Below are 24,754 nucleotides of genomic sequence, written 5' to 3' on the forward strand. Positions count from 1 at the left end.
CTAATTAAGTAGGAATAACTTTACATTTATTGAAAAAGGGCCACAGTTGGCCCATGAGCCATTGTTTGGATAACCCTGACACAAAATAAATATAACCAGTGTAACAGTCAGATATTTCCAACTTTTTATGACACATCCACATGTATAATCACATCTTAACTGATGTTTATTATGTAAATGAAGAAATCCCTCTCTCTCCGTGACTGTCTGGTGCGGTGAGGTAAAATAACTCGAAGCACGGATGAGTTTTCTCAAAAGCGAAACATTAAGTCGCCCTGTACTGCCCCGTGTTGAGCTACGTGATGTTTGCCGGTGTTTCGTGCAGCTGCTTTGACATGCTGTTATTGTTTAGGAGGGGGCAGGGTGAGTGTTTGTGAAGTGAGGCACAAGTTGTGCCCCGCTTTAGTGTTCCCCTTGGAACATATTCCTCAGATATATGTTCCTCTTTCTAAAAACACACAAAATTTCAGTCAAATTCATTCAATTTCCGTGTTTTTCCACGTTAAATAGTAAAATCCGTTTTTATTGCCCAATTCCGGGATTCCGTTAATGTGGAAATCATAAGGCCCTACCTGAAGGGATCCACCAAGCACCTCTAAACTTTGCAGAACTGATCAGCTCCTCAACTACCGGATCCAAGATCCGCATCAGCTGATCCAAGTGGTAGCCTTAGACAGTCCTCTTTCAGCTAGATGGTTAATCTCTGGTACCCCATCCCAGGTGATTCCTGTCTAACTCCTTATGAACGAGTTGATTTGTTTCAGTCGGGTTCCATTCAAAGCCTCTCATTAAGATTAGACCTACTTTTTTAAATTTATTCTCAAATTCAACAGTTCAGTTATTTTTCCTCAGTTTCAGATCAAACTCACCCTTCATCAAATCAGATTATGATCACCTGTAATTATTATGTTCAGCCATTTCCTGTTCTCTTTATTTTCTATATTTTAATCCATATTAGTTGCATTGTAATCCTGTTATTCACAATAAATCTTTAAAACACAAGTCATTGTCCAGAAAGCTTTATTTTGGAAAAATTGTCCCTGAAATGGGAATTCACAACTTGAGATATGAGACTGAAATACGTTTCAAAGGTAAATTTGGTTATTCCATATTTATTTCCCACGTATGTGGTGCTCCTTTTTCACAAGTGCAATTTAGATTTAAATTCGCTACAACAGAAATCACTCTCATTCCATTCTGTATTTCTTGTCTTTGATTTGTGGTGGCAGGGTATCAAAATGAAGTATCGATACCTGTGTTGTAACTCGGTCTGTTAGGTATCTGCTGTGTTGGGGCCATGTTGATTCTCCTCCATTTTCCAGTCGAATGAACCTCCTCCCCTCCAGGTCGGATGATGTCACCAGAAGATCTCCATACTGATTGGCCATTGCAGGATGAAGGATTGGCTGGAGTTCAGAAACTCTCAGGAATAAGCAAATAATGCGACCAGCGCGTTGGATGCGGCACAAATCAGCCTTAATTGCATGAATTATTTGCTCAATTGAGTGCCACAAATTCGCTGCGTTAATGCTACCTTTACATTGACCTTACATGTCATTAACTCATGTAATTTTACTCGCACTTGGTGTGAACACAACATCAGTATTTCAATTACAGTAACGGCTCTCACAGAAAGTTCATAAGTGCAGTTTTTAGATGAAACTTATATGCAGCGAAACATCATCCTCCACAATGTTAATCTGCCTGTAATTTGTAGCCCCTCATTCAGCAAACACTGTTGAACGTTTGTTGTTTCCAGAGTTGTCTGAGCATCAGCAGCCCAATCCAGCATGGCCCGCCTGTGGCTAGGGGGGCGTGGCTCTCTGCATTGGCGGTGTGCTTGGCCAGCGAGTGGTCTGGGATATTTAAGACTCTAAGACCTCCGGGTGACTCAGTTCACATCAACAGTAAGTGAAATAACTTCAGTCTTATCTGGCATGATCTGAAAGCTGAACTTTCCATTCAAAAGTCTTTCTTCATCTATTTCTGCTCGCTTGTACCTCATCACTATGATTCCTGATCTCGCAAACTACAGGATGAGTTGAGGGTCAAACAGAACGCACATGCATTAATTGTACAACAAAAATAAAGTGGCGTTAAAATGAATTTTAGCTTTGACAGCCGTGATAATTTTCTTTTATGTTTAATTCTTATCTTATTTGCCGCCAGGTGTTGTGATGTTCATACAAATGTTTGGAGCTGTTACTGTACATTAATAAAGACAAACGATGAAGCTATGATATCACAGTAGCTACTAGAAGCATTCAGTTAGTGATGAGTATAAGCTAAACCCAACTCCATTAAGAAGATTAAGACCTTAAATTTCAGCAGATCAACCACACAGTAATATCTAAAATGACAAGACATCTAATGACCACAGATTTAATTTATGTACATTAAGTCTTGTTATGTCAAATTAACACTGCTGGTTTTAAAGGGAAAGACCAAAAATATGTCATATCTATGCATATTTACCACAGACTGAATATAGAAGTCTGTAAATCAGTGTTATTTCTATTTGGTTAAATCCTGAAGTTATTTCTGTGAATGCCTCATGATGTGAACATATCCGATGCTTCAACAGTTTAACATAAAATGACAGTTAAGGGCTGTACTGTGTGAATTTGTCATTTTTATAAATAAAATGAAGGTTAAACCGATGTTTAAATACAACTAGAGTAAGTAAGACAGCGAGGGTACGTCCATTTTTGTAATTACTTCAAAATTTTTACAATCAGATTTAACAATTTTTTAGAGATCCACTAAAGTAAAAAGAAGTAAAATAATCACTGGAATATGGCGAAACAACTGCTCCAAAGCTTCGTATAAACAAAACTCCAACATTAATTCAGTTTCACATCCATCACTGATGATTTCTGTTCTTCAAATCAGGTCCATGTAAACATCAGGAAACTCAATTTATGACCACGTATCAATGTCAACAGTCCCTGATGATTTTATCAAACAGTCTGGATCTCTGTTGAGTCCAAATATCTCTAATTTACACAAATGTAAGTCTGTTTTTCTCCTGTTTTCATCCGTTCCCCATTGAGTAGACAGTGTTACTGAATGTACTGCTACTCAGCCTGGCTGAGCGGTCGTATCGTGCACTGAAAGTGATATCAGTGCATACTCTCTACTGTTGAAAGAATTTCTGGTATTACCACCACAGCCACAGAAATATAGACACTAGTGTCCTATCCAAAGAACGCTGGCTGAAAATCGTACAAATAAGAATAGAGGCATAAATTATCTGGGAGTATGTCCATGTTGGTTTGGGCTGAGCCCCGGATGTTTGCTCCTCCTGGTTCAGTCTCTGTTAAAGACAGTCAGACTTCTTCTCTTAAAGAGGGGATTATAAAGCTGATTTCCATTTGTGTCTCAGGTTAGACCTGTTCTAACATCACTCTGAAGGTTACGAGGATGTGGCAGCGTCCTCCCATCAAACCCACTCAGACACCAGGAGTGACGAGGGCTGAACGAGCAGATCTTTGTTAGGAACCAGGACTGAGGAACAGAGAGATGGACCCCACTCTGTTAGCTCAATACTCTGCCTCACTATAAAACATGTCAAATACAGTCATGTTTCAATGAGATCCTCTCTGCTGGTCATCACATCTCTGAGCACTCATGTTTGTTTTATTAGAAGGTCATTTAGCACCAATTAGTGGTCTAATAGTACAACTCCAGCATGTGGCAGTAAGTTCACTTCCTGTGTTCGTGTATGTCTCTCTGAGACGAGGAAGAGGAAGTGCCCTCGAAAAAACACACTCAGACAGCAGGAACAACATGGGACAAACAAGCAGCTTCTTCTTCTCTCCTCACATGACGGTGTAAAGTGTCTGTAAGCTGATCTGAACTCAGTCTAACAGGTGAGAATCTTTTCAGAGAAATCTCCACTTTTGATGATCTGGATTACTGTGCTCTATCTCTGTTTAACTGGACCAGAGTTTCTGGATGCTGATTGGCTGTTTGAATCTGTAGTAAAAGTTCTCTCTGAGTTACAGAAGAGTGATTTTAGGCTGACTGGGGTGTTCTAGAGTTGCTGTTTGATGTGTGGAGTGCTACATGGGTTTGGAAAAAGTTCAAAACTACTTCAAAATTGTTTGTCTCGTCACTCCTCAGTACTGCGGTCAAGTCAGCTGCCACTTGTTCAACTTCCTGAAAGATGGCGTGCTGATCAGTTACATTTGTTGAGTGCAGCGCAAATTTGTCCTGAAAAGTTATACTTTGGACACTGGAATACTCCAAATAAGTTTAAAAAAGCAATAAGACCTTGTGTTAAAAATTCTCATGCAGAGTACGTTTTAAAGCAAGCAGACATAGAGTGGACAGGGGACCACGCATATGCTATGGATTTTAGCTTGGCTAATAACCAAAAGGACGCTGCTCCTATTAAGCCAACCAAGGTACCAGTTGTCGAAAAAAGTAAAGCGACAGAGCCGGAGGATGTTTCCAACACGGCCATTCTGAATGCAATAAAAGGTATGGAAAAAAAAATTCAGTGAGCAACTGGAACAGCTTAGACAACAAGCTAAACAAAGCAACAAAATGATAGTAAGCTTAACCAAAGCTGTGCAGTTTAACCCTTTACCTACTGAGTCTAAAAATGGTGATTTGGACATATTTTGTTATTATGGCTGTAAAATTTCACGTGACAGACACGCACAAATGCCACGATCTAACGCTATTTTTTGAAAACAAAACACCACTCTCTCTCTCACTCTCCTTTTACTCTCTTCCTTCACTCTCCTTTCTCACTCGTCTTCTGCCAACAATGTACAGTGCTTAACAACTTTATTAGACCACCTGTCATATTTGTCTCAAAGACCATCCAGCATCATGAAGTGCTTGATGCGGACTCTTTCATTTTCAGTGAGCGCTTCACGTTTTACCATTTTGAGCAGGAATGATAACCCTGCAAAGCAGATGAACACGTCCGTTTCCATGTTTCTTACTGGCGTGTTCATCTTGCAAAGCTCCCATCTGAACCGTCTGGGCCCAGTTAGAAAGTGACAGGACCTACGACATTTCTTCTTTAAAAGAAGAACAAAGAACAGCAGTGAGTTGTTTTCTTTTCTAAAACAACAAAAGTCAAGTTCTTACATGTCTATAGTCACCATGTTTCACATTATTCCTCACTAGCTGCGCACGCACAGCTTGGTAGCAGCTAAGTCACGTGTTTTGTTGCTGTTTGGCCCGTGGAGATGTGACAGACAGAACGTTCATCTAATCACACTCCGAGTTTTTTTTTCAAATCCTCTGCCTTTTCTAAAACGTTTCCTATTGAAGCTTTCCCAGATGGATGTGTGAAACAAATCTATCTGGCATGTCAGGTTACAGGAATGAGGGATTTCAAACTGAGTTCACTCAAATTTGAGCCGGCTCACTGGGCTTCTCTGAGAAGTCAGAAATTAATCAAGCAAAACATTCAAGCACTAAAACTCATTTTTCTGTTCAGGAATGCAACTCAATTAATATACTTTGACATATTCATCAAGAAATATTAATGTGCTTAACTATTTTTTTTTTTTCAGTTTTTTTGTAAATCAGTAAATTTGAAAATAATGGATAACAATAATAATTCTATTTTAGCATTCAAAATATCATTTGGGTTAAAGAGCTTCTACATATTGGTGTATTAACCATTGCAGAAACATAAAAAATGATTTTGGTAAATACCAATGCTGTTAATTTAGGGCAGCTGTGGCGTAAACCTTACTTTGGTTAGGGTTAGGCGGTCTAATAAATTTGTTAAGCACTGTATATACCACACATAAATTTCTGGAAAGCACAGATTCTCAGCTCTCTGTCTGCATTGGGATTTTTTAGATTGAGCAAACTTTCAAGGAGTTACAGTGTTAAGAATCCGTGTAGCGGTCTTGCGATACTTCTGGTGTTTTGCCATAAATGCTCACGTCATATTTTTGCAAGTACTGTAATGAACCATATATTTGTGCATGCCCACCATTCTCAGCTTTCCAACACCGTTGGAATTTTTCTGATCGGACAAACTTTGACAGAGTTATGGTAATAATACTCCGGACATATAAAACACAGCACTGGCTCAGTAGGTAAAGGGTTAATCCAGAAGTCAAAGACTGTAGGAAAAAAATCAACAAACTGGAAAAACACAACAAATATCTGAACAAAGAACACAAAGATCTCGAAGAGAGAATAAGAGAGCTAACCTGACATGCCAGATGGATGTGTGGGAAAGCTTCAATAGGAAATGTTTGAGAAAAGGCAGAGGATTTGAAAAAACTCGGAGTGTGATTGGATGAACGTTCTGTCTGTCACATCTCCATGGGCCAAAACACGAGACGTAGCAGCTGTCTAGCGGCGCTTGCACTGCTACCAAGGATTAATGCGAAACATGGCAACTACAGACATGTTAGTACTCGACTTTTTTCGTTTTTGAAAAGAAAACAAGTCACTGCTGATCTTTGTTCTTCTTTTCATGAAGACATGTCATCAAGTTCTGACAAAACTGGTGCTTTAGCAGCAGCCACGCTAATCTCTTCCTCCATAACTGCACCAGCTCTTGCTGCTGCTTGTTTGCATAACGACACTGCTGAGTGTACTGCCCCTCGTCGCTGATTGGTCCTGTCGCTGGCTAACCGGACCCAAATGGTTCAGACGGGTGCTTAACAAGATGGATTCGCCAGTGAAAAACAAGGAAACGGGCGTATCCATCTGCTTTGCAAGGTTATAAGAGAGCAGGAACGGTACAAGATGAGATGGTGTCTGAAGCTGAAAGGTTTACCGGAAAAAAAATGAAGAAAGCATACGGGCGTACATCATCCAGCTTTGTGCCAAGATTATTCCAGACATGAAAGCAAGACAACTACAGGAAGCCATTGACATCGTACACAGAGTTTGCCACAAAGAAGATAATCGTACCAGGCAGGTTGTCATTTTATTGGCCAAAAGACTGGTTAAAGAGGAGATCTGGTGCAGGAGCATGGATTCACAGGTTACAGGGAACGAGGCGTCCGCTTTACCGAAATGCTGCCGTGGGAGGACAAGGAGGCGAGGAAGGTGCTGTGGCCGCAAATTGATCAAGCTCGCAATGCTGGGAAGAGAGAATACTTCTGTGGACCACACGGCTGCATAGAAGAAAAAAATTGGCTAAAATGCACAAGGTTTAGATTCAACAGTATATGCAGGAACTTTTGGTTATTGAAACTTAGCGTTTACATACATCTACACCCACTGGCGCCAACTTCAGGTCAACATTAGGGGGACACAATATTTTCTTTTGCAATAGTTAATGAAATACCTGTCCCTGTGTAAATTGTTGCAGATAAAAATGCTTTTTTAAAAAATAATACATGTAAAAAGAGATACTATCTCGTAAAAACAGAAAAATATTTATTTTTAACTTTCTTGTTTTTACGAGATAGTATCTCGTAAAAAGCAAGAAGGGAATCAAACCATGCCAGTCTTTTTGGTGACTCTCTGATCATGCTGATTAAATCTTTAACTGTGTTCATTGTGTCTCTGCATATTTTCACCTTTGCAAAAGCATCTTGAAAGGCAGGGTTCATGTTGTGGGTATTACAGTGCACATACATCGCCTCCTCTTGAATGTCTTGAACGTGCGCTTGTAAGCCAGCTGTGCACCCGGACATATTTGCGGCCTCATCATAACATTGCCCTCTGCAGTCAGACCACGACAACCCCAGTCTAAGTAGTGCATCATTCAGAACTGAAAACAGCATGTCAGCAGAGGTTGGCTCGATTTGGTAGAATCCAACAAAGTCCTCAATACTGTTGAAGTCCTGATCAGCATACCTCAGACAAACACTCATCTGCTCCTGCTGTGATGTCAGCGGTCTCATACAGAATCACAGTGAACAATTTTGCCTCCTTGATGTCCACAATGATCTCTCATAACATCATAGGCCAACATTTTAATGATCTCGTTTTGAATCTCATGAGACAAGTACTTACATTTTTCTTTTCTTTTCAGCCAGACCGAGAGAGCCTCATTATCGAGAGATCTCAGCTGTATTAGCAAGCAAGCAGGCAAGCCATCTGGGCCCATAGACTTCTTATTACAAACTTTTTAAAAAACAGACTGAACTGAACTGAACTGATTAATATGTCAAATTATAGTTATTTACTTGCATTCCTGAACAGAAAAATTAGTTTTAGTGGTTGAATGTTATGCTTTATTAATTTCTGATTTCTCAGAGAAGCCCAGTGAGCCGGCTCAAATTTGGGTATAAAAAGGTGAATTCAGTTTGAAATTCCTCATTCCTGTTCAAAATGGTAAAACGTGGAGAACTCACTAAAAATGCAAGAGTCCGCATTAAAGCACTTCATGATGCTGGATGGTCTCTGAGACAAATATGACAGGTGGTCTAATAAATTTGTTAAGCACTGTGTGTACACATGCACAAAGACATAGCCCTTCAACACCTTCAAACTTAAAATATTTGAATGTTATAAATTCCTGCATGTCTCTGTCTTGTCTTGCTTCCACTGTCTGTATATATTGCAGCTTGCTGTCCTTCACTTGTCATGTTCATCACTCAATTAAAAAAAACCTAAAAGACCATTTAACAAGGTCCAGGTCTCAGCTGTCCCAGAGACTTCAAGCCCTGTCGATATGGACCAGAGCCAGACCAGGACAAAGTGGACCTGGTGTTTGTTTAGGGCCCCTCAGCTACCAGGAACGTTTTGAGATTTTTACATATGTGGTTGATAAAGCATTTTTTTCTTTTCTAGACTTGTGTGTGTTGTACTTATTTTCAGATATGAGCTTATTTGCTATTAAAGCATCTGCTAAATAAATTGGTTGTCTGTCTCCCTCTGCAGGCCAGCCCAGTGACTGACCAGTGACTGACCAAGGGTGTGCCCCACTGAGACCTCTGGTTATGGTGTTGTGGTGAACAGACGCAGGCTGGATGCTCTGCCTGAACTTTGATATCAACTCTTTGCACTAAGAAAACCTGAGCAGATCAAGAATAAGTGACATAATCCATGCAGCCACACAGGAAACCAACAGCTAACTAAGGACTTATTTTCAAATAAATCCCTGCAGGCATGGAGAAGGTGGAGAAGGATGACCCACCACTCAGTGAAATCTTGTGTGCAATCAGAGAGCTAAAGGAAGACTTTGCATCAAAGTTTGAAATAGTCAAGTCAGTGCAGTCCAAGCTAGAAAATGATTCCTCAGCGCTGAATAACACAACACAGCAGCTTCATCAGAAAATTGAGAGCCTATCTGAAATAATAGAAGATCTTAAAAACCCTAGGTGCAGATCCAACACACAGCTTGAAGGCTCACCAGAAAATACTGAGGGGAAAGATGCATGTGCTCTTCTGGAAAAATGCATACCTGAAGTGAGGGGCACTGATTCCTTTTCAACACCTGTTGTTGTTAAGAGGATGCACCAAAATCCATCTGGTGGAGACAAGAACAGAGCAGAGGAGCTGCAGGCACCAGGTGAGACAATTAGAGACGTGATGACAAATGTGTGTCAGTCAGTATTCTGATGTGGTCAGAAAAATAATTCTTCAGGAAACAAGACTAGGTAAAAACCTAGTATGTGGCTGACCGCAACTATCAGGGATGCTTGTTAAAATGGCTGACTGAAATGTGTGTTCTGGCAGTGATTTTGTCATGATTGTTAGTAGTTTACGCGCCCAGCAGGCGTCGGTGAGACTAGTGGGGTCACCTCCTCCTGCACGTCTTTTTGCTGGGTAGCTGTCCCAGTCTTCAACTTTTCAATGCTCCATTTCTCCATGGCGCCTTCTCTGATTGGTGCCCTGTTTGTGGCCATTATTAGCTGGACCAGTATGGATTGTGATTTTGTACACCTGATTACGGCGCAACACCGAGAAAAGAGGTGTGTTTTTTTTTTGTTGTTGTTTTTTTTTAATTACAATTACGTTTTATGTCCAAATATTGGCGGCCATGACACCTGTGGAGACCGTTTTTAGCTGCCCATGGATCTCCTGTGTTTCCCTTTAATGACCACCCTCAGTTGTTCTGACCACAGTGGAAGTGTTTGATCCTCATACTTTCTGCTTCATGCTGCCACACACACTGGCTTTAAACACCGCTCTCTGACGCTGCAGACTCCGTGTTTGCGTGAATAGCCACACTATTTATAGCCTACAGCGTCAATTAGTATTTCTCTCTCCGAACTCATAACTTATCAGCCCCACACTGCTGTGTTATGCTCTGACAGCATAGGATCATCTGATTATGCCCTCTGATTGCTGTTTTGGGGTAGTTTGAATGCTTTAAAGTGAGTCTACTGTTAGCCTGGCAGCGGCGGTCCGCTAGTTTCATTCTGAATTGTCTTGGATTCTTTATTAGATGAGATCATGTGGACTCCCCATTAACCCTTTTTGGTAGCCACATGCTAACTCGTCATCAGCATGTGCTCCTAACAGCGGTCGAGGTCTTAGAAAGCTATGCTGGAATCAGACCAAGAGTGGAGAGAGAACATTTTTTTCTGAACTGATGTTAATAATGTTAATAACTGATGTTAAGCTGGTTGTAATGAATTGTTGTGTTTGTGTGAAGGTGGGAGATCTTCTAAGGATCAGAGAAAGGACAGACAGGAAGGAGCCGCTCCCTCTGCAAACACTCTGAGTGGGGAACATGAAGACCAGACCAAAGCTCTGAGGTGAGATGAAGATCTCAAACTGTCTATGAAAATTACACATGGCAGAGATCAGAACTAACATCATTACATGATCATTATTGACACCAAATGTAGAGATTAAAGAGTCCCTCCACTCTCTGACACCCTGAGTCTCTGCTGAGTTTGTGAGCTGACTCTTCCACCGTACACCCAGGCTTTTTCTCTTTGCCAATGAGCTGGGTTTTTTTTTTTTTTTTTGAGCAACAATGCTGCCCTGGATCTTCTAAAGGTTTTCTTCTTCTTGTGCTAATTTTTGATCATCTGAGTACCAGAATCAGACCAGGGTTAAATCTACTTCAGCCACAATATCCAACCATCTTATTGCTGTTTTAAACCTGTCAGATTCCTTCTCAAATAATAATTATCTTGTTTTCAGCACATTCATGGCTGTGAGCTGAGAAATAAACTGTCAAATGCAGCAGACTTGTCAGACATATTTATCCTGTTATTCAATGGCGTCATTTTGAAACATGGAGTCAGAACAAAACTCTTCATCAGTCTGTTTCACTTAACATCACAATGATTCACTCTCCAAGCTCTGTGTGTGTTGAAGCCCACGTCAGCTCAGACCAGACTCTCCTGGACCTGGATCTGCTCCCAGCTGTGTGTCCTTCAGCAGTGGCCAGTCCAAAGATGAACCACTTAAGTTTAAAGCTGGTCTCCAGTCTACAATGAAAAGGTGAGAATGTGAACAGTCTGTCTCTCCTGGGTTTGGATGTTTTGTTGTCATCAGTGCTTTAAGTGTAAAAATAAGAGTCAGTACTCCTCTTCATCAGCTGTTGTCAGAGTGTCAGTCAATAACAGGACTAATTTGGCCAATTTGGACCAAAAATCATATCAGTGATTTTTTGCTGGACAGCAACACTTGATATATATTTGGACATTTTTATCTATCTACAAAGAAATTCCAACAACAGTCAGTTCTCAGTCAAATCCACATTGATCAAATGTCACTCTGGCACTTTTAGTAACAGTCAGCTGATCAGTGTCAACATGGACAACTACAAAAAAAAAAAAAAACACATGTTTGTGGGGAACAAAACACAACATTAAACTGTAAAGCTCATGAATCAAATAAGAAAAATTAAATGCCGTTTCCCCAACAGACTTGAAATTTATAATACATAATATAAGAATATATAATGTAGTGAATTCAGTAGTTTTGCCTCAACCCTCTGAGTCCTATGCTATTTTTACAAATATTGTGTCTCACCTGGACTTTTTGTCTTAAAAAGCCTGTAAATCATCAACTCTGTGGTGCACAGTCAAGCTCTGAACATCATTTATTTTTTAGGACAACCTGGTCTTTAAGAACTGCAAGCTTTAATAAGGTCACTGAAATTTTTAAAATTTATTCAAGTATAAAGACAAAAGAACAACAATAGATGGTATTTAAAACTCCTAGATTTTCATGTATTTCACACAGTAAACAGAAATGACAGACATTTTGTGTACAAACTTTTTAATCCCATCTCTTGGGGACCAAGAGGGGAGAAAACAATCATTCTATGTCAAAAGTCTTTAAAATATTGAAATATTTACAAAAGAAGGCCCTTGTGCTTTTTGGAAATTACTTCTTTTGAGTCCTTATTCATAGCAGTTCCTGTCTGCAGTGACATAGAGGGACACATCACAGCCTCTCTGTGTCTCTTTCTCTCCATTTTGAGTCATTCAGGCTCTCTCCTCCAGTTTCTCAGTGTTTACATGTGCACTGTTTGGCAAAGCATGACTCAACAACGGAACAGCCTGCCATTGGTTGTCACAGCCCGTGTCACATCTGTTTTGTGAGCTCGAGATGGTGGCCAATGCTAAGCTAGCCAGAGAGATGAACATATACAGATTTTAGATGGATAGAAAAAATGGAATATTCATTCATAAACGCTCCCAACAAAGACTCCACATCCTTCGCAAGCTCTGTGCCCTCTCTGTTGCCCCACACCTCCTGTCATTATTGTACACCAGTATTATACAACCCATCCTTCTCTACTGCTCTCCCTGCTACTTCAAAATGCTCTCCATCACCAACAGAAATAGACTCACTAAGGTCACACACATCCACATCCAAAATCAACAATCTGCCCACCACAGATCTCTCCCACCTCAACCATAAAGCTGTGACACGCATGGCTCGAACAGTCAGCAGGGATTCAGACCATCCACTCCACGCTCACTTCTCTCTACTGCCCTCTGGCCGGAGGTACAGGACTCTGAGGTGGAAATGGGCTCGCTTCAGTAAAAGCTTTGTCCCTTCTGCGATTGCTGCTCTCAACCACCTGTAATCTTGTACCCACCCATTTCTCACCAGCATGTGTTCCGTCCTATTGTCCTGTGTCCATTTGTCTATGGTGTGTGTTTTATGTACTTGACAGTTTCTGTGAGAACGAATATCCCCTTGGGGACAATAAAGGTCTATCTATCTATCTATCTATCTATCTATCTATCTATCTATCTATCTATCTATCTATCTATCTCTCTCTCTCTCTCTCTCTCCCTCTCTCTGTCTGTCTGTCTGTCTTTCTATCTATCTACTAGCTAGCTAATGAGAATTACTGGTGTGGATTTAATCTATAAAGAACCCATAAAAGTCACCGAAGTTCCAGGCTTGCTAGAAAAGCTTGTGTTAGAGCTGCAAAAGCATGGAAAGTGTCACTAGAACAGCAAAACAGAGGGTTTCCACAGGGTAAAATGTCAGTGGCTATGATTAATGGTTCAAGTTATTAAACTCTGAATAACACTGGTCTCTTCTGTCGTATACGGTAATGCCAAGCTCAGGGGTTAATGGTCAGAACAAATGTAGAGATAAAGAGTCTCTCCACTCTCTGACACCCTGACTCCAAAAATACACCAGACAAGTTTCTGCTCCAGCACAGCTGTGCTGTAGTTGGAATGTGTTTACAGCCGTCCGTCAACACCCACTGACTGTGTTTGCATTGCAGGATGGCGCAGCACCAGACTGCACAGCTGGACCTGTGGATCTGAGGAGTTTCACGGTGTTACAGAGTCACACCTGGCCATAGTACAAACTACTGAAGTACCGTGAAACATAAAAACACAGGTGAAGCTAATGTTCTGAACTGCAGGAATGGGATGGACTTGCTTTGATTTGTCTCTGTTTTGTCCTTTCATGTAGAGTTTGTGCTTAAAATACCATGGGTCAGTAACCATTTATAAATAAATGCACTTCTTTTTGTTCCTCTGACTTGTTGGCTATGGGCTCTGCTGCTGCATTATGACTTTTTGTCATTGTAGTGAAAGGAAATACAGTCTGGCATCAACACGAGCATTTTATTCTAAAATTCAACCAGATATTTTAATTTGGTTTCCACATAGATCACTTCCTCCCCTTTTATCTGCTCCAGCTGAATGTGTCAACATGGTCTCTGGTCTCCAGCAGAAATTGAAGTGCATGTTTGTGAGGAGCAAATCATAACATTAAACAATAAAGCTGAAGCATTAATCTCTGTTGCCTGTGCATCAGACTCAACATTTGAATAGTGTATTTGACTGGTGAGTTTCCGCTGAGTTTGTGAGCTGACTCTTCCTACCTGTGGTACACCCAGGCTTTTTCTTAGCCATGATTTGTTCTTTGACCAACAATGCTGCCCTGATCCTCTGAAGTTTTCTTCTTCTTGTTTAAAATTTTGATGATCTGAGTACCAGAATCAGACCAGGGTTAAATCCACATCATCACAATATCCAACCATCCTATTGCTGTTTTGAACCTGTCAGATTCCTCCTCAAATAATCATTTTAATGCAGTCAATTCATGGCTGTGAGCTGAGAAATCAACTGTCAAATGCAGCAGACTTGTCAGACATATTTATCCTGTTATTCAATGACGTCATTTTAAAACATGGAGTCAGAACAAAACTCTTCATCAGTCTCTTTCACTTAACATCACAATGGTTCACTCTTCAAGCTCTGTGTGTGTTGAAGCCCACGTCAGTTCAGACCAGACTCTCCTGGACCTGGATCTGCTCCCAGCTGCGTGTCCTTCAGCAGTGACCGGTCCAAAGATGAACCACTTAAGTTTAAAGCTGGTCTCCAGTCTTCAATGAAAAGGTGAGAATGTGAACAGTCTGTCTCTCCTGGGTTTATGCTATTTTTTAAAATACTGTGTCTCATCTGGACTTGTTGACTTAAAAAGCTTGTAAATCATCAACCCTATGGTGCATGGTCAAGATTTAGACATTGTTTTTTTTTGTCAGGACAACTTTGGCTTTAAGAATATGTAAGCTGCAATATTGTCACTGGAATTTTTGAAAAGTTGTTGTAGTATAAAGACAAACAGACAAAACTAAATGGAAATTAAAACTCCAGGGTTTTCAGGTGTTCACAAAGTAAACAGGAATGACTGAGAATTTTTTTACGCTAACTTGTTCTCCCATCTATTGGGGACCAAGAAGGGAGAAAACAATCATTCTATGTCAAAAGTCTTTAAAATATTGAAATATTTACAAAAGAAGGCCCTTGTGCTTTTTGGAAATTACTTCTTTTGAGTCCTTATTCATGTCAGTTCCTGTCTGCAGTGACACAGAGGGACACATCACAGCCTCTCTGTGTCTCTTTCTCTCCATTATGAGTCATTCAGGCTCTCTGCTCCAGTTTCTCAGTGTTTACACATGCACTGTTTGGCAAAGCATGACATAACAAAGCAACAGCCTGCCATTGGTTGTCACAGCCCATGTAACATGTGTGTTTTGGGAACTTGAGATGGTGGCTAATGCTAAGCTAGCGGCAGAGGTGATCGACAACAGATTTTAAAATGCCTAGAAAGATGTGTAATATGGGAGTTACTAACATAGATTTGATCTGTAAAGAACTCCTGAAAGTCACCCAAGTTCCAGTTTTGGCAGAATAGCTTGCGTAAGAGCTGCAGAGGATAGAAAGTGTCACTAGAACAACAAAAACTGAGGGTTTTCAGAGGGTAAAGAGTCGGTGGCTATGATTAATGGTTCAAATCATTAAACTGTGAATAACACAGGTCTCTTCTTGATTCATACGACAACGCCAGGCTCAGGGGTTAATAGTCAGAACAAATGTAGAGATGAAAGAGTCTCTCCACTCTCTGACAACCTGAGTCTCTGCTGAGTTTGTGATAGCAAAGTCAGATCAAAACTCTTCATCAATCTGTTTCACTTAACATCAAAATGATTCACTCTCCAAGCTCTGTGTGTGTTGAAGCCCACGTCAGCTCAGACCAGACTCTCCTGGACCTGGATCTGCACCCAGCTGTGTGTCCCTCAGCAGTGACCGGTCCATAGATGAACCTCTTTACTTCAAAGCTGGTCTTCAGTCTACAGTAAAAAGGTGAGCATGTGAACAGTCTTTCTCTCCTGGGTTTGGATGTTTTTTGTTGTCATCAGTGCTTTAAGTGTTAAAATAAGTGTCAGTACTCCTCTTCATCAACTGTCTTCAGAGTGTCACACAATCACAGGACTAATTTGGCCAGTAAGAACAAAAATCACATCTAAGTGATTTTCTTTAGCTGATCTGCAACACATGATATATATTTGGACATTTTTATCTATCTACAAAGAAATCCCAACAACAGTCAGTTCTCAGTCAAATCCACATAGATCAAATGTCACTCTGGCACTTTTATTAATAGTCAGCTGATCAGTGTCAACATGGACAACTACAAAAAAAATAAACATCATGTTTGTGGGGAACAAAACACAACATTAAACTGTAAAGCTCATGAATCAAATAAGAAAAATTAAATGCCATTTCCCCATCAGACTCAACATTTGAATAAGGTATTTTGTGGTTAGGGAGCATAATATTATCGTGATTCTTACTTGTGGTATTCCTCAATTTTTCTTCATGATTTCCCTTCATTATCCACTGTCCTGTCCTCTCATAATAAATGTATAAAAATGTAATAAATAAACAAGTATATAATTCAAAATAAATTATTAAAGTAAACAGTTTATGCATAGACAAATAAAAATGTGAATAATATTAAAATATTTAATGCAGTCAATTTAGAAGTACTGCCTTAGCTATCACAGTATTCAGCAGTACTTTAATCAGGATCTATTATTCCTATTACTGCTTACTATTTTATGGACATCCTTTATAATACATTTGTTTTACAGAGCTCAGCAGCAGATATCAGAGGTTCCCACTGGTTCCCAGTTCAACTCCATATTTACGGTATGTAATAATTAATGATTAAAAATACACAAGTTTGTTCTTTTATGTTCTTTTATTTATTCTTAGTAACTCTGAAATAATCATCTTTATATCTGAATTTTGTTCATTGTCAGAAGTTTAAGAATGGTAGATCAGAAACCATTTTCTCTGATTATCTCACAAAGATTTTAATCTTGTGAGCAGAGATCATAAACTTGGTTTGGTGGTTTTAAACAACAGAATCTCTTTAGTTAATCAGGCTGGTTTGGTCAACAAGTTTATATTTTCTGTTCCAGATGCTTGAGGAGAACATTATCTTGTTTGTAAAGAGCGAGCTGAAGAAGATCCAGAGATCTCTGAGTCCAGATTACCCAGAATACTTAGAGAGTCAAAGGGAGGGTGAGGAGGTGTTGGATGATGAAGAAGAGGAGCAGAGGAGGAGCAGCAGGGAGGCGTTTCTGAAGATAACTGTGAACTTCCTGAGGAGAATGAAGCAGGAGGAGCTGGCTGACTGTCTGAGAGATGGAGAGAGGAAATGGAGTCAACATGGGACAGGTTTATATTTACAGCTCTGCAGTTTGTATTGTTTACACATTTGGATTAAATCCATAACTGTTTACAACTGATGTGATGATTTCAGAATTGAGATAATAAACATCCCTGTATCCTAAAGTATAAACACGTCTGATTGGTTCTAACTTTAGCTTGTACAGTGCAGTGAAAACGTATGAGCACCCTTTCTGATTCCTTTTTTTTTTTTCTCATATTTATCACACTTAAATGTTTCAGGTCATCAACCTTCTCTTAGTAACTCACAAAGAAATCCAAGTAAATACAAAATGCAGTTTCTAAATGGAGATTAAGGAAAAAATCCAAACCTATCTGACTCTGTGTGAAAAAGTAATCGACCCCTGAACCCAGTAACTGGTTGTGCCACCCTTGGCAGCAATCACTGAAATTGAGCGTTTGTGATAACTGGTGATGAGTCTTTGGCATCACTGTGGAGGAATGTTGTCCCACTCTTCTTCACAGATTTGTTTTAACTCAGCCATATTGGAGGATTCTCCAGCATGAACTGCTCGGTTAAGTTCACACCACAGCATCTCAATTGGATTTAAGTCTGGACTTTGACTGGGCCACTCCAAAACCTTAATTTTTTTTACGTTTTTATTTTCTGAGCCATTCAGAGGTGGACGTGCTGGTATGTTTCAGGTCGTTGTCCTGCTGCATAACCCAAGAGCACTTGAGCTTGAGGTCATGAACTGATGGCCGGACGTTGGCCTTCAGGATTTTCTGGTAGACAGCAGAATTCATGGTTCCATTAATCACAGCAAGTGGTCCAGGTCCTGAAGCTGCAAAGCAGCCCCAGACCATCACACTGCCACCACCATGTCTGACTGTTGATGTGATGATCTTTTTATCAAATGCTGTGTTATTTTTACTCCAGATGTAATGGGACGCACACCTTCCAGAAAGTTCAACTTTCTCATGAGTCCACAGAGTATTTCTCCAGAAGTCTTGGGGATCATCAAGATACTTTTTGGCAAATGTGAGACGAGCCTTTGTGTTCTTTTTTGTTAGCAGTGGTTTTGGCCTTGGAAGTCTCCCATGATGCCATTTTTGCCCAGTGTCTTTCTTATGGTTGAGTCATGAACTCTGACCTTAACTGAGGCCAGTGAGGCCTGTAATTCTTTGGATGTGGTTCTTGGTTCTTTTGTGACTTCCTGGATGAGTCGTCGTTGCACTCTTGGAGTCATTTTGGTTGGCTGACCACTCCTAGGAAAGTTCACCACTGTTCCCAGTTTTCTCCATTTGTGGATAATGGCTCTGACCGTGGTTTACTGGAGTCCCAAAACCTTGGAAATGTCTTTGTAACATTTTTCCAGACTGATAGATTTGAAAATCACTTTGTTTTCCATTTATTCTTGAATTTCTTTGGATCGTGGCGTGATGCGTTTCTTTCTGAGATCTTGTAGCCTACTTCACTTTGTCTGACAGCTTCGATTTAAGGAATTTCTTGATTCAACAAATCTGGTGGTAATCAGGCCTAGGTTTTGCCAGTGAAACTGAACTCAGCTTTCCAAAACTGTGGTTAATCACAGTTAACTCATGATTTAACAAGAGGGGGCAATTGCTTTTTCACATAGGGCCAGATAGGTTTGGATTTTTTTTCTCCTAATAAACAAAATCATCACTCAGAAACTGCATTTTGTTTTTACTTGGGTTGACTTTGTGAAATATTAAAATTAGTTTGATGATCTGAAACATTTAAGTGTGATAAATATGCAAAAAGAGAAGGAATCTGAAAGGAGGAAAATTTTTTTTCAAGGCACTGCATGTGTTAGTCATCACAAAAAAACATGTAAATTTAGATTAAACTTTTGAGAAAAATGTTTACATTTATGTTTTCATCTTCAAAGCTTAGCTTGTATATTATATCTGTTGGTTTTGTCTTTAGAAACTAGTTCATCAGACTGCCCAAGTAAACTGAAGTCTAACCTGGTGGAGAAGTTCCAGTGTGTGTTTGAGGGGATCGCTAAAGCAGGAAACCCAACCCTTCTGAATCAGATCTACACAGAGCTCTACATCACAGAGGGAGAGACTGGAGAGGTCAACGATGAACACAAACTATACAGACCAGAAATAACTATCAGACAAGAAGACATCTTTAGAGGCATACCTGGAAGAGATGAACCAATCAGAACAGTGATGACAAAGGGCGTAGCTGGCATCGGGAAAACAGTCTTAACACAGAAGTTCACTCTGGACTGGGCTGAAGGCAAAGCCAACCAGGACATCCAGTTCATATTCCCATTCACTTTCAGAGAGCTGAATGTGCTGAAAGGGAAAAAGTTCAGCTTGGTGGAGCTTGTTCATCACTTCTTCACTGAAACCAAAGAAGCAGGACTCTGCAGGTTTGAAGAGTTCCAGGTGGTGTTCATCTTTGACGGTCTGGATGAGTGTCGACTTCCTCTGGACTTCCACAACAACCAGATCCTGACTGACGTTGAAGAGTCCACCTCAGTGGATGTGCTGCTGACAAACCTCATCAGGGGGAACCTGCTTCCATCTGCTCACCTCTGGATAACCTCACGACCTGCAGCAGCCAATCAGATCCCTCCTGAGTGTGTTGACATGGTGACAGAGGTCAGAGGGTTCAGGGACCCTCAGAAGGAGGAGTACTTCAGGAAGAGATTCAGAGATGAGGAGCAGGCCAGCAGGATCATCTCCCACATCAAGATATCCAGAAGCCTCCACATCATGTGCCACATCCCAGTCTTCTGCTGGATCACTGCTACAGTCCTGGAGGATGTGCTGAAGACCAGAGAGGGAGGAGAGCTGCCCAAGACTCTGACCGAGATGTACATCCACTTCCTGGTGGTTCAGACCAAAGTGAAGAACATCAAGTATGATGGAGGAGCTGAGACTGATCCACTCTGGAGTCCAGAGAGCAGGAAGATGATTGAGTCTCTGGGAAAACTGGCTTTTGAGCAGCTGCAGAAAGGAAACCTGATCTTCTATGAACCAGACCTGATGGAGTGTGGCATCGATATCAAAGAAGCCTCGGTGTACTCAGGAGTGTTCACACTGATCTTTAGAGAGGAGAGAGGACTGTACCAGGACAAGGTGTTCTGCTTCATCCATCTGAGCGTTCAGGAGTTTCTGGCTGCTCTTCATGTCCATCAGACCTTCATCAACTCTGGAGTCAACCTGATGGCAGAAGAACAAAGTCCATCACTGACCCCTAAAAGAGTTAGTTACAACAATAAGCTGAACCATCTCCATCAGAGTGCTGTGGACCAGGCCTTGAAGAGTCCAAATGGACACCTGAATTTGTTCCTCCGTTTCCTCCTGGGTCTTTCCCTGCAGACCAACCAGAATCTTCTAAGAGGTCTGCTGACACCGACAGGAAGTAGCTTAGAGACCAACCAGGAAACAGTCAAGTTCATCGAGACAAAGATCAATGAGAGTGTGTCTGCAGAGAAAAGCATCAATCTGTTCCACTGTCTGAATGAACTGAATGATCCTTTTCTGGTGGAGAAGGTCCAAGAGTCGCTGACATCAGGAAGACTCTCCACATGTGAACTATCTCCTTCTCATTGGTCAGCTCTGGTCTTCATCCTACTGTCATCAGAAAAAGATCTGGAGGTGTTTGACCTGAGCAAGTATTCTGCTTCAGAGGAGGCTCTTCTGAAGCTGCTGCCAGTGGTCAAAACCCCCAAGAAAGTTCTGTAGGTGGATTTTTTTTTTGTTTGTTTCTTTTATTTGGATGTTCCTGATAATGAAACATTTTTGTGTTCATCACATATTCTTCTTCAGGCTAAGTGGATGTAACCTGTCAGAGAGAAGCTGTGGACCTCTGTCTTCAGTCCTCAGCTCCCAGTCCTCCAGTCTGAGAGAGCTGGACCTGAGTGACAACGACCTGAAGAATTCAGGAGTGAAGCTGCTTTGTGTTGGACTGGAGAGTCCACACTGCAAACTGGAAGCTCTAAGGTCAGTATGATTCTCTGCTGCAGCTTTCAAGTTTTCAGCAACATTTCTGTAAATACTTAAAATGAAGTCCAAATAAAAATTTTCTTTGTAACTTGCTCTTTATAAATCCATCAGTATTCAAAAAGACTGGAGATTTCTATGCTAACCTTACATAAAACTGTATTCTTTTAAAACATTTCTCTCAAGATTGAGTAGATGTAACCTGTCAGAGAGAAGCTGTGAAGCTCTGTCTTCAGTCCTCAGCTCTCAGTCCTCCAGTCTGAGAGAGCTGGACCTGAGTAACAACGACCTGAAGGATTCAGGAGTGAAGCTGCTTTGTGCTGGATTGGAGAGTCCACACTGCAAACTGAAAAGTCTAAGGTCAGTATGAGTACAGTTTTAAAAAGTTATGTTGTCTTAATTTGTATTTGGCTTAAACCTTTCTTAAATAAAAGACTCTTAAACTTATTTCATTTTTAAAGTCCCTGAGTCAACTACATTTTTCCTCATCTCCAGTCTATCAGGCTGTCTGATCACAGAGGAAGGCTGTTCTTCTCTGGCCTCAGCTCTGAACTCCAACCCCTCCCATCTGAGAGAGCTGGACCTGAACTACAACCATCCAGGAGACTCAGGAGTTCAGCTTCTGTCTGCTGGACTAGAGAATCCACTCTGGAGACTGAAAACCCTCAGGTAGAAACAGAACAAACACTCAATATTTTAATGTTTATTCAACATCTTTAGCCTCAGTTCAACATAGTTTTTGTCCATCCTTTATGTGTTATTGGTATTTCTGAACTGATCAGCTCATTTTATCAGTTAACAAGTAAAACAAACAAGTAAAAGTTAACAAGTTACAAAGCACATGATGCGTAACCCCTAAAATACATTAGATACATGTTCAGTCCGTCTCTGCTCCAGCACAGTAACGGAGCAAATAGGTTTTAGTTTTAGTCAATGAGAGTGCTTCCACCTGCTCTGCATCTCTTCTCTGGCAGTCCAGAGCCATCTGCAGCAGATACGTTGGACTTCTATTTCTGCCGGACGCCGGAGCCCTGCGCATAAATTCAGCACAGAGCAGATGGAACAGGCAGGAAGTGTTGCTGAAACCAAATCAAAATATCTGGTTAAATTTCAAAATAAAATATTCTGTGTTGATGCCAGACTGTATTTCCTTTCAGTACATCGACAAAAAGTCTTCATAGGGTATAGCAGAGCCCGTAATCAACAGGTCAGGAGCAAAAAGAAGTGCACTGATTTATGAACCGTCACTGACCCATAGTGGATGCAGAAAAATCTATATGAAAGGACAAAACACAGACAAATCAAGTTTATCCTACTCTTGCAGTTCAGAACAATGGCTTCATTTGTGTTTATTGTATTTTATAGCACTTTAGTAGTTCTACTCGAATGGCCAGCTGTGATTCTGTAAGTACCACGAAACTCCTCATTCTCACAAGTCTAGCAGTCCAGCAGTGTTGCGCCGTGCTGCACTGCAAACACGATTAGTGGGAGTTGACGGATGTTGGGGCAAGCAGTCAAACTGCAGCGCTGCTGTGCAGGAGTGGAGATGTATCCGGTGTATTTTAGGGGTTAGACTCTTTCATAGGTAATGTTAGTCAAAACAGAGCTCATGGTTGTGGCCCCCAAAGCACTGCTGCAGGAGATTGGAGATCTCATGCTCGATGGGACCTCCATCTGTCCGTCCTCTGAGGTCCAAAACTGTCCTGGCCATCCTGACTCCACCTTCTCCTTCCAGTCCCACATAAAGTCTGTCACCAAATCCGCCTTCTATCATCTCAAGAACATCTCCAGACTCCGACCATCACTCCCTGATTCTGTGGCTGAATCACTCATTCATGCTTTCATAACCTTCCGCCTGGACTACTGTAATGGAGTCCTGTCTGGAGTTCCCAGCAAAACCCTGGACAGGCTTCAGTACGTCCAAAACTCTGCAGCTAGAGTTCTCACCCGCACTAGACGCTGGCAACACATCACTCCGACCCTCATCCACCTCCACTGGTTTCCTATCAAGTCCCGAATCAACTACAAAATCCTCCTCCTCACATACAAATCTCTCCATGCTCTGGCTCCTCAGTACCTTTCTGATCTCCTCCATCCATACACACCATCCCGCAACCTTCGATCTTCAGACACCGGCATACTTTCCATGCCCAAAACCAAACTCCTAACCTATGGAGACAGAGCCTTCAGTGCTGCAGCTCCCACCCTCTGGAACACTCTTCCTGCAGACATCCATAGCGCTCCATCTCTGGACATTTTCAAAACGTCTCAAGCACCACCTGTTCACCACAGCCTACAGTCTTCACTAAACCACCCCTTACACTCATCCTACCCCTCACATAGTTTGTCCATGTCTATGTGTTCCTGTAAAGCGTCCTTGGGTTTCTTGAAAGGTGCTATATAAATTCAAGATATTATTATTATTATTATTAATGTCCCTGCTCACTGGATGCAAAGGTAAAATGGCAGGTCTGCACCCAACACGGCCTTCACACAAGGTTGGCTGACTCAGGCACTGATGCTGCTTCAGCAACAGACCTAAGAGATTCCTTATATTTAATTGGCATTTATGAGTTTTTAAATTTCTACTAAACATACTCCATACTTGATTTTGCTCTTCAAAATAAGAGTCTTCAACAATAATAAGAGGCAGAGACTTTTATTGTGACAAAAATTGTAGAAACACAATGTGTTGGGGACATGGTGGTAGTGGTGATTGGGGGGGTGGGGGTGTTGGTCCATGTTCTTGCTTTAGAAATTGTGTATTTTCACAGTCTATATCTAACACATATAAGCATGGAGAAATTTTCTGACATGCCAAGGTTCAGCCTGTAAATGTTTTTTTGCTACAACATACCCAAGCAGTCTGAAAACATAGAGCCACGCCAACAAGCTTCAGCTGCTTCAGCAAGCTTCAGCTGAAGCTTGTTGGCGTGAGTCTCATAGCAAAACTACAGTTGATGACATGCATAATTTTATGTAAAGTCCATCTAATGTCTCTGTCATGATAAATTTTGAAGACCTGCACAGCTAATGCATACACCGCGTTCCACATTATTATGCAAATGACATTTTTCTCTTATTTTCCAAAATATTAATGCAAATGACAGTCAGAATATTTTTCAAGTCATCAGCTGTTAGAGCATAATTCAAATGTTTTTGAACAAACTTCATAATGATAACCATTATTTTTTTAAAAAATAAAAACCTCAAAATGCACTTTTCCACATGTTCCACATTATTAAGCAGGCCACAGGTTTCAAGCAAGATGGGAAAGAAAAGGATCTCTCTGCTGCCGAAAAGTGTCAAATAGTTTAATGCTTGGACAAGGAATGAAAACATTAGATATTTCATGAAAAATTAATCGTGATCATCATACTGTGAAGGAATTTGTGGCTGATAAGGTGTGGCTAACAAAGCTGTGACATCAACAAGGAGGGGCAGAGTCATGTATT

The 24,754-nt window shown here is 40.9% G+C and overlaps 1 protein-coding gene across 1 annotated transcript in view; it reads left to right on the top strand.

The window, feature by feature from the left end:
- Window positions 1-3,744: 3,744 nt before the first annotated feature.
- The window catches only part of LOC121521255 (protein NLRC3-like), a 51,782-nt gene continuing 30,772 nt past the window's right edge, over window positions 3,745-24,754 (top strand). The window contains exons 1-8 of the mRNA XM_041805086.1: window positions 3,745-3,872; window positions 8,827-9,457; window positions 10,547-10,649; window positions 11,221-11,346; window positions 14,604-14,729; window positions 15,852-15,977; window positions 16,769-16,826; window positions 17,102-17,360. Coding sequence (XP_041661020.1) covers window positions 9,055-9,457; window positions 10,547-10,649; window positions 11,221-11,346; window positions 14,604-14,729; window positions 15,852-15,977; window positions 16,769-16,826; window positions 17,102-17,360 — 1,201 coding nt within the window. The 5' untranslated portion in view covers window positions 3,745-3,872; window positions 8,827-9,054. The remainder of the gene's footprint in view (window positions 3,873-8,826; window positions 9,458-10,546; window positions 10,650-11,220; window positions 11,347-14,603; window positions 14,730-15,851; window positions 15,978-16,768; window positions 16,827-17,101; window positions 17,361-24,754) is intronic.

The sequence above is a fragment of the Cheilinus undulatus genome, linkage group 14 (genome assembly GCF_018320785.1).
Source record: "Cheilinus undulatus linkage group 14, ASM1832078v1, whole genome shotgun sequence".
Classification (NCBI taxonomy): domain Eukaryota; kingdom Metazoa; phylum Chordata; class Actinopteri; order Labriformes; family Labridae; genus Cheilinus; species Cheilinus undulatus.